Source organism: Apis florea, unplaced genomic scaffold, assembly GCF_048593485.1.
Source record: "Apis florea isolate Af1SG1 unplaced genomic scaffold, ASM4859348v1 contig_2839_pilon, whole genome shotgun sequence".
Taxonomy (NCBI): domain Eukaryota; kingdom Metazoa; phylum Arthropoda; class Insecta; order Hymenoptera; family Apidae; genus Apis; species Apis florea.
The window spans coordinates 896191-906664 of record NW_028256653.1 but is presented as its reverse complement, the minus strand read 5'-3'; the positions used below and the strand labels follow the sequence as shown (position 1 = coordinate 906664).

Sequence of the window (10474 nt, the reverse complement as noted above, 5' to 3'; positions counted from 1 at the left end):
TATTTTTCAATAATATTGCAATCTCATATATTTTGAATCAATAACGTTAAAAAATTTACTAAAATAATAATTACTAGGGAATTATGTTCTATAAACATGGAACAAAATATTTAGTAGATGTCGAGTCTATTATATATTTAATCTATGATATCTATTTGAATCATACATAAGATAGTTTAAATATAAGTTTTGTTAATATTAGATAAAGAATGTGTATATATATATATTTGTTAAAAATTATACTATAAACATAATGATGTATATAATTCAAAACTTTTATATGTTTTCATTTCTTGAATATTAGGATTGTTTCAGGTCAGTTTTTTAAATTATATGAAAATGTAATATCTTAAATTTATTTGGTTTCATGTAGTCAACAAAAAATATTTTTTCGTAACGATCTTCATTATAAAAAAAGTTTATTATTCGTAGCTGAGGTGACGCGTAGTACATACATGAGGTTTTCAACTACAACAAGTCCTATGATTTCACTATTTACAGACATGGGTCATGTTGTAATATTAATATCTAATATTAATTAACATAATTCAACGTTACAACTAAATTATTATTCATTACATTAAGATCTATAATATTAATGTTCAAAAGATTCATTTTCGCGCAAATCTTATATAATTTTAATTGTCACTTGTTATTTTCTAGTACGTGTTCTGTAGTGCAGTATAAACTTTACTAAAAAAAATTTTCCGCGATGTTCAGTTGTCAAAATTCGATAATTCGTGTAATGTTTCTCTCATAACAATGTTCAGTCGCTGAAAAAAGAAATAAAATTTTTTTCACCGAATATATTTTATGCTTAAACTTTTCTAAATAAACGACTACACTTACAGTTACGTACACGCAAATGCTTAAAAACGCTTTGATAGAAAAAGTATCATAAAGCGAGCATTGATTGAATTAAAAAAAAAAAAAAAAAAAAAAATAAAAAAGAAAATATAAAAAAAAAAAAACAAAGACAAGAATCTTCTGGATTGTAATAAATATTATTTTCGTAGACATCAAAAAAAGGTACTATTTCAATAGTTACAATACTCATACTTGCTTTCATTCAAAGTATAAAAATATCTGTGTAATTAGTACTTACATAAATTGTTGTCCTAATATCAAATAACTATACGCAAGTGCGTTTTTCACGCTTTGTCGTTATCAAGATTTACAAAACTTCGCATTCAATTTTTTCACTTCGCGCTAATCGCTTATTTGAGCAAAAATAAAAAAGTTAATAAACATTTTTATTATCGATGTATTTCAACTATTCTACGTACGAAAGAAAAGCTTTGTTTGCAAAGAAGAAATACAATTTTCAGAAGTATCAGAGAGATCATAAGAACGAAATTATTTAAGAAAAAAGATATTACGTAACAGTCACCTTCGACGTTGCTTTTAAACTTTGTGAAGGTTTAATCTATCATCGAACTTCTTTTTCTTCCTTGAGTATTTGCGACGAGCAAAAGAATTGTAAACGATAAAATGGCACCCTGAGTTGAAGAAGCACGGTTTATTTAGAAACGCTATTTAAGTACTTAAGGTGTTAAGATCTTTTCTTCGCTGCTGTCTGTTATTTCATAGATAGAGTATAACAGTTATGGAATCGTTTGAACAGCTTTGTGGAATGTACTTTGATCGAGGTATAAAATTTTCATTTCATTTTCAGCGTCGCAAGACTGATTCTATTTCTTTTTCTTTATCATCTGTTACGAATGTGACGCCCTTGTCGGATCTTTTTTAACAGCCGACACACCTGTTGAATTCGTGATCTTATAAGCATTGCCCTTCACCTCGGCGGGGTGTTTATGAGTACTCGTCGATGATTTCCTCGGGGGTTTAGTGATTTGCGTTGTAGAAAGACCGCTAACTGGATATTTATTTCTACTAGATGTTCCGCCATTGCTGCTTCGCGTGCCGTTCTTTGAAGACGTCGAGGAAGTCGGCTCAGCAGGATGCTTGGGCATAACAAACGCTTTCGTTTGTTTTAATAGATATCGATCATTACACAACGCTGATATTAGTGGCAAATCTAAATTACGGCTTTTCTCGCGAAGTGTTCGAATATCCAACATTCCATCTTCTTTCCCTTCTTCACGTTCCTCCACAGTATTTGTTTTCAACGTCTTCTTCGGTGAAGAAGATGACGAAGAGGCGGACGGAAGTGGTTGATTCTTTTCAAGATTCTGAAAGTAAATAAAACAGTAAAAATAAAATACTTGGTTTAAATACTTGATTAAAGAATTGTATGTATGTATATTATAAATTTTTATACATATAACGACAATTATTCTTAATAATTAATATTAAAAATTAATAATTTACATATAGTGTTATGCAGATATAATATATACCAACATCCTTTTATATAATTTTTATATATTATTATATAATGTTTAGTTTACCTGAATTTCGTAAGGTGGTGGTGGTGGAGGTGGCGGAAGTCTGCGATGTTTCAATTGCGGCAGAGACTGCAGCTTTGTGTTAGAAGATGAATCGAAACACTTCAGTATGTTCTCGTCGCTTCTTGTTCTGGAGAAAGCGTGGAGCGTATGAGTATGAGCTGCGGCTGATGGTTCACGTCTAAGACTTTGACTTCCTGTCGATGAACAAGTAGCTCCACTATATAGCGAACTTGTACTAGCAGCATAGTGGCTACTCAGGTTACTATGCGGTAAATAATTGTTAGAGCTCGTATCGCTGCTACTGAGATTTTGATTTGAAGCGTATTTTGTGGGTGATGAAAACGAGGAACCAGGAAGATATGGTGTGCTACGATACATTACTAATGATTTATTATTAAACGAAGGATAAGGAGGTGGTGGATAAGCAGCCATGGCTGCCAAAAGTGATCCTTGCTTTGCGTCGATGTATTCTTGTTTCGATACTGCGGGATCTTTTAAAGGAAACATTACGTAATCAACGTCTGAATATAATTGTTGCTTATATTGTTCGATCTGCGATCTTGCAACTTGACTCGTGTAAACGGTAGCTAAGCTGGGTGGTGGAGGCGGGGGTTGTCTAGGATGTATCATGGGTGGTGGAGGAGGTGGCGGAGGTGGCGGTGGTGTTAAATAAGGTAACAAAACTGGACCACCTCGTGAAGCGTGAACGTCCAAATAATTGTTTGGTCCAACAACAAGAGCTGCGACGGGAGCATGAACCGGCGTGGGTTTCATTTTGTCACCAGGATAAGTGGGTGGTTGAATCCTGGGTGGTGGTTTCGGAGCGATTGACGCAATGTCGTTTGTTTGAGTGGTGTTGGTAGTCTTTGAAGCTGTCAGAGTGGCATTCATTTTGGTATTTGTTAGACCCGTTTGTATTTTCGTCGATGTTACCCTTGACACGATTTCTTCACTTGGATACAATTTGGAAATTGCTTCTTGTCGAGTGACTTCCGAGACTTCAGGATAAGGTGGTGGAGGTGGAGGTTCTCTAGGTGTCACCGCATCATTTCTTGGAGGTGTAGGCGGTGGTATTTGAATTCTTTCTCTTGGTGAAGTATATGGTGGTGGTGGTGGTGGATCAGTTCTTCGTGGTGGCAAAGGTATAAATTCACCGCGAGTAGCATTATATGGAGGTGGAGGTGGAGGTTCTCTTTCAATATCGGGTATGTTCGACCGTGGTGAATTTATCGTTGCATAGTCCATGTTCACTGGGTAAGGAGGAGGTGGAGGAAGTTGTCTGTCGCTATCGGTTCTAGGTGGTGGAGGTGGTGGAGGCATAGTAACGTAATCGCAATCAGAGTCCATAGAATTGCTAATAGTTTTTCGAGGGGGATAACGTCCAACAATCAAATCAGAAAGTTCATCGGCTGATAACAGAGGTCCAACACTGGAAGGATCACTGCCGTCACCTCTGAAGCTTCCTGCACTAAGTATACTATTGCTACGTGATCTAGAATCTTCGAGTTGTTGATCCAAAGGGACTGCCGAGATTGTAGACATCATGTTATTGACATCTTCATCACCTTTACAGACGCTGTAAATAGGTTCTTGATCTTCTGTACCCACATCTTCCGTATAAACGTCGCTAGTTTCAGATCTAAGACCACTGTGTATGGTATAAAAACCGGATGTTACAGAAGCTTCGTCGGTTGTAGACTGTACGGAACTTAAGGCACACACGTCACTCGCTGTGGAAGATCCATTCACATCACCGGTAGGTGAATATAGATCTGCCATTCTTTCATCTTGCATTTCACTACTCCTGAGTGTATAGACTCCACTAGTTTCACTCGCAATATCAGTGCCTAAAAAATAATTTCATATAAATAATATTAATTAAAAGTGAATTTATAATAAATAAGTATATTATCATATACATACTTCAATGATGACTACATTCAATGATAGACTACTCCATTATATTTTTCTTTTTGTATATTTTTTTTTAATAAAAGTAAGAAGTCAGATTTTAAAGATAATCTTGTTAAATTTTTTCTTAATTAATAAATAAATTATAAAACAGAATTATTAAGAATCAAAGATTATTTATATTTTTAAATGATATGTAAAAAATCAGTAAAATATTACAATTATAAATATAAAGTATTATTATTCCACAAATAATTATCTTCATTTTATATTTTTACTATACAAGTATATTATTGTTTTTTTTTTATTTCTTTTCTATTTCTTTTAATTTAGATTTCATTATATCTTTTCCATTTTAAATTATTTTTTTTTTTCAGCAAAAACAGAAAACTCATTAATTTACCTGCGTATTTACCACCTTTCTTGCACCTGTCGTAAATGGCGCCAGGAAAGCTAGCAGTTTCTGACGAAACTGCTGAATTCTGTGCCGTATGCGAATAACCAAGCTCCAAACTGGAAGTCGCGGATGTGCGCCGCATTCGCGGCGGTCCACCAGCAGGTGTATTCACAACCACGACCGTACTGCAGCTGCTGCTACATTGTGACCCTTCAGCCGCCGTAGCTGCACTCGATGCTAATCGTAACGCAACCGTTGTAGGGGTGCTGTCCGTACCATCAACTTCTAAGAATTATACGATTATTTATAAGATTACACGACTAAAAGTATATCATTATTTATTTTGATTTAGAATTTTGTGCTAATTAATTACTTTATATTAAATATAAAATAGAATTTTATCATTGATCTTTTTCAAGATTTGGTTAAAAAATTGGTTATCATTTATCATAATTTTAATCAAATAATTACACGACAAATACAAAAACACTATTATTTTCAGAATGGAAATAAGTATACCATCCACAGTGGAGACTGGGGATGACGGCATGGAACGATCCTCGACGTCTGCATTCGATCCATTTACACCGCATTGAACACCGGAGTGTGAAGTATTTTCAGTAAGACGTGGCAGACATTCGGTCGAAGCGGGCGCCGTATCTGGCTCGTCCTCGCTATGAACTCGATCGCTAACAATTCCAGAAGTTGTGTTAGACGATGTGCTCGAGATAACAGAAATTCGTTGGTCACCGCGCGCCCCTCGTGCTGTTAAGCTCAGCTTGCATCGCGCAGGATACATATAGCAGTCGCGAAGTACTTTTCTCTCTGAGGATGAAAACAGAAAATTTATCTTCTGGATAGAACTGGGTTTCATTTTTAATATCAACTAGCAAAAAAAAAAAAAAAAAAACGAAAATTTAAACGTAAAGAGGATACAAAAAGAATGGTAAATAGAAAAAGAAAAATCCTATTATCCTAACTATAAATAAATTGTTAAAAATTAGTCATTTCACAATCAATCAAATAATATTCAACTAACCTTCCTCTTCTCGCCTCTTCGCTTCATTTACTCTAGGTGCTATGGCCATGGAGAACTGATGGGTGTCTCGACAGAGTCCCAGAAGCAATTTGCTTTTGTCATCGCACCCACTGTAGAGGGTGAGCTTGTCCGGCTGGTCGACTGCGCGTATCTCAAACTTCTTGCGCTGTGTATAAACGCAATAAAAGTCAGAAGGATTTCGTCATAAATCAATTTATATAGACTAATAAGAAAAATTGCAAAAGCAACATCAGCTTGAACTGTAATACTTGAAAAAATCTAACTCTAAATCAGAAAACTAACGTCGAAGCAAAGTTTGCCGATATTGTTCCAGGCAAAGACACGCGGTGTCTCCTCCTCGGCGTAGACTCGCACCCCACGAGCGCAAATCGCGAGGAGTATACGTCCAGGACCTGCCTCGTTCTTGCTTCTTCGCAACCGATAGAGGTGAGCGTTGAGCGGCGCCTCCAGCAGCACCGCCTCCCGGATGTATTGCAACTCTGCCTCCTCCCTCGAGAGGCCCCGATTGTCCCTGTGCTGTGCCGCGAGCACGGCGAGCACATTCGACTCGAGACACATCTGGTAAACATAATTATTGATTCCGTTAAATAGGAATTCAACAGATACGATTCCTCAGGCACGTATGTATTTAGAAATTGAAGTGTTCGATTTGTAATATTTTATTTTATCATCAATATCGAGAATAGATCTGCATTCCGGTGAGTAAATTTTAAAAAATATATCTTCAACGAGAAATTGAAGATTTATTTTATGTTTAAATAAATCGATATTGCGTATACTGTAATTTAATTAATTACTAAATAATATATACTATGTTGTATAAATTGTCAAAAATTATTATCTTCTAAATTATGGAGGATATGATTATTTTTAATTATATATAGTATATAAGAATTAATCATTTATGAAAAAAATATAAACTATACTACTCCTTAATTATGTATATATGTTCACTTTAAAGTTCATTCACTTTGCAGAGATTTAACTTACTCACCCCAAGAGGAATAGTGAAACGAAAATGATAAAACTCGAAATTTCTCAGATATCAATTTTCAAAATATTGGATGGAAAATTTTAATCAAGTATACTGCACAGATGTTCACAATTTAACATTGTTCAATACTAAAAATCTGAGTAAAAAACTCACGTGAGGCGGAAGGTAATCCGTGGGTTTGCAATATCCCACAGGTCCTGCGTGTGGTCTATGTCGTTCCTCGGAATAGTCGCCAAGATCGGCTTGTAGGGCAAGACCCGCGAGTGTGAGCAGGGGCGTAACGATAGAAGGTTCATGCAAGGGATGGTGAGGATGGAGGCTCTCCACCCCACCGCCATGCCTGACGACATTGTCGCGTAGTTGCAGGTAATAGTGGTGACGCGTCGTTTCATCGCTAAAATGGTAATCAAATGGTTAGTCTCGTTTTCGTTTTACGTGATTAAGTTAGGTTATATCGAGCAAGTTTTTGCACGAGGACCCATACATCGAGAACAAGTTTCTGCCTGTTAATTTGTACGCTCGAAGATGTTCTAGTTATACGATGCGTAAACACGGGGTAAAAAGTTGTATAAAGTCTTGCATATAAAGTGACTATTATAACGAGTCTAAGCTTTTTAAGAAAATTTCAAAGGAAAAATAATAAAAAAAATTTATATCGAAGAATATATAACAGGGGGAAAAGATTCACATTTTCGAATAACTTAGTTACACTCGCACCGATATTTCACTTGATGTTTATAATTTTAAAAAATTGACGAGATAAAAATTCGTAGAAAAAAGTATCTTCGCACAACGTCTCGATTTTACCGAAGGAACTGAAGCAACGTTTATAAACAATCTAATAATATCCTTTCGATAAATAATCATCCTTTTTCGATAAATTTGTTCCCAAAGAAGTTAAAGGTGGATCAAATAGATGGAAGATAACGTAGGTGACAAGATTAAAAATGAATGAAAATTGTGTAGAGGAATTAACGAAAGATCGATTCGAGTCCTTTCACGAATTAAACCCTCGTCGACGTGCGGTGAATACGGCGTGGTTGGATGTAAATCACGGGTTTCAGGTGGAAATCAGAAAGCAACTACGGATCAGTATAATTACCGGGACGAGTGCTTTCATTTAATGCATACGGTCTATCTATCACGCGCCACGTAATAATTTATAATTACAAGAGTAGGTAGCACTTAGCTACCGGACAGGAGTCGAGATTTCGTTTCGTGAGACCTCTCCAGCGAGCCACCCCTTTCTATTTTCTTTTTTATTCTTTATTTTTACCACCTGTCTATCTTGCTCTTTCTCTGGAGAAGGCGTTTTTTTTTTTTTTTTTTTTTTAGAACGATGATTTAAAATACGTATATTTTTTAATCATTGAATGTACGGTTACAAGAATAATATTGATTCTTAAGAATTAACTAGAAAATTTTAATATAAAATATTTTGTCAGAAACCTTAAAAATCCAAAATGCCTTTTTTTTTTTTTTTTTTCAATTTTATAATGCAATTCTTTGACACACAAGTGTCAAATGTAACAAATAATTTAGATTTCTTACTTATTTTCTACCAAAAATAGCCATTTCCTATCTCATTCTCTATTACTTCCTGTAAAATTAATCTTTATTTTTCTAATAAACATATATACACGCCGCTAGCTAGCAGCAAACGTGTTCGATCGGTTCGACGTTGTCAAATTCTCCCCTTCCTTCTCCAACTTTCTTGCCTTTCTTGCCTGCCTTTTCAATTTAAATCGTATCCTTCGTTCCATCGCCTCTTTATCGATCGTCACAACAAAGCGAGGAACCCTTATAATCGCGTGGCCAGGAAAAAGGGAGCAAAAGGTAGATGCAGAAGGTCGGCAGTAGGCTACGCAGGTTTGGCAGTTTGGCCACGTACGGTGGCACCGGGGTAGTATTTGAAGCGGAACGCTAATTACTCCGATTAATTCTGCAATCCATTTGGGGGCCTGTCCGATGGCCGGAGCGTCCTCGGCTAATTTAGCTTCCTACGACTGGCCAACCTCTTTCGAGTGAATAATTTGTCAGCCGGTGTAGCCTCGAACCGACTACCGGAGTTTTTATTCGCCCTTCGACCGGATCCTCTCTCGATCCGACCACGACTCTCTCTCTCTCTCTCTCTCTCTCGGCTCCCTCGGCGTTAAAACGAGTTAGAGTTAGGTATTGAGCAATGGGTATAAAGGCGAAGTTAGTATCGATAGTAAACGAATCGTGGAATTATGTAATCAGGCAGAAATGTGACTACTGCCTATTAAGAAATCTTGTTACCTTAGGAGCAACGGTGTGTCGACGTAGTAGCGGACGCGAAAGTAGAGGACGAAAGCTGGCCTTCCGCTGCTGTCCAAGCCCTGAAAGTTATTACGTGGAATAAAGATGTTATCAATCGATATTAATCGAATGTTGTCCTTTCGAAAAAATTTGAAAATTTTATCTGTTCTATTGTTTACTAGATTATATGGGATCAAAAAAATTGATTAATTACTAATTAATTATTTAATACTTGATACGAGATATCGAGAATGTTGAAAATATAAATATCGATTAACGTTATCTGATAATCGATAAAAGGGGATTATGCATATGGAAATATAAAACGGTGTAAAAGGATAAAATGATTGCGTGAAATTAAGGCGAATAAAATATATATATATATATGTATATATACGTTGGTATAATTGTATTCAAAAATATTTTAATATACGCCTATAAATATACGACCAGCTTTATTGGAATTCGATCAAACTGATATACAAACTGATACTTTTTTTTTTTTTCTGCTATGTCGACATTATTCTACTCCATTAATTAACTATGCAAATGAATTTTTAATCGGTTGACTAATATAAAAGACACGTTTCAGGCAGAATTTTTTTTTTTTTTTTCGTATACAGATTTTATTGGAATATTTTAAAACTTTTTAATCTTTAATCGTTATTTAAAGATTATAAATTTATAAAATGTATAAAATAACATTTCTTAACGAAATACTTCGCATGCTTTGTAAATAATAACGAATAAAAATTAATTTTGGATTAATAGAACGATCGCTCCGTTTTTAATTAATATCGAATTAAAAATTTATTCCAATTAAATTATTTATCAGCTTATTATATACACGTATGTGTCTGAATTTATCGAGCGCGATAAATTTTTAAATCGGAGAATTTTTAACAGAATCTTAAATCACTTTTAATTTGCATATTCATTAGAACATTATCACCGATAGAGAAATTTTAATTATCGAATCTGGATCATTTAACACGATAACGTCATCCTTTATATCGAATATGCAAAGTATCCAATAATCTATAAACACAAATGGTATTTTGATTCTTTATATCGGTATAATTTACCGATCGCGTATCCTAGAAAAGATTCTGACATCAATACGTTCAAATCAAGAACAGAATACATCCTATTAGTCATAATCCAAGTCCTACACCTTCTAGGCCGTACAGGTAAGCAAGACAATGACCTGTTTTGTTAATTGAATTGTTTCCGCGCGAACTAGAATAAGTAACGTGACACGACGCGTCCATCAACTAAATCAAACAAAAGAAACCGCTCGTATTATCCGCTCGTTGAATCGATAACACTCGATATCGTTGCCCACGTTTTCTTCACCACGTAATTTAACGTTAATTGTGTTCATTCAGATTACGAGTCGTGGTGTAAATCATCATCGCTGC

General features: G+C 35.2%; 1 protein-coding gene across 4 annotated transcripts in view; it reads right to left on the bottom strand.

Annotated features, from left to right (window-relative positions):
- Nucleotides 1-402: 402 nt before the first annotated feature.
- LOC100864479 (protein expanded) overlaps nucleotides 403-10474 on the bottom strand; it is an 83449-nt gene continuing 73377 nt past the window's right edge. For 3 of the 4 annotated variants that reach the window (XM_086907354.1, XM_086907355.1, XM_086907356.1), the window contains 8 exons: nucleotides 9054-9133; nucleotides 6927-7167; nucleotides 6062-6337; nucleotides 5759-5924; nucleotides 5239-5544; nucleotides 4726-5004; nucleotides 2412-4258; nucleotides 403-2192 (listed from right to left, as the gene is read on the bottom strand). In XM_086907354.1, coding sequence (XP_086763480.1) covers nucleotides 1716-2192; nucleotides 2412-4258; nucleotides 4726-5004; nucleotides 5239-5544; nucleotides 5759-5924; nucleotides 6062-6337; nucleotides 6927-7167; nucleotides 9054-9133 — 3672 coding nt within the window. In that variant the 3' untranslated portion in view covers nucleotides 403-1715. The remainder of the gene's footprint in view (nucleotides 2193-2411; nucleotides 4259-4725; nucleotides 5005-5238; nucleotides 5545-5758; nucleotides 5925-6061; nucleotides 6338-6926; nucleotides 7168-9053; nucleotides 9134-10474) is intronic. The other variant, XM_086907357.1, reaches the window with a different exon arrangement.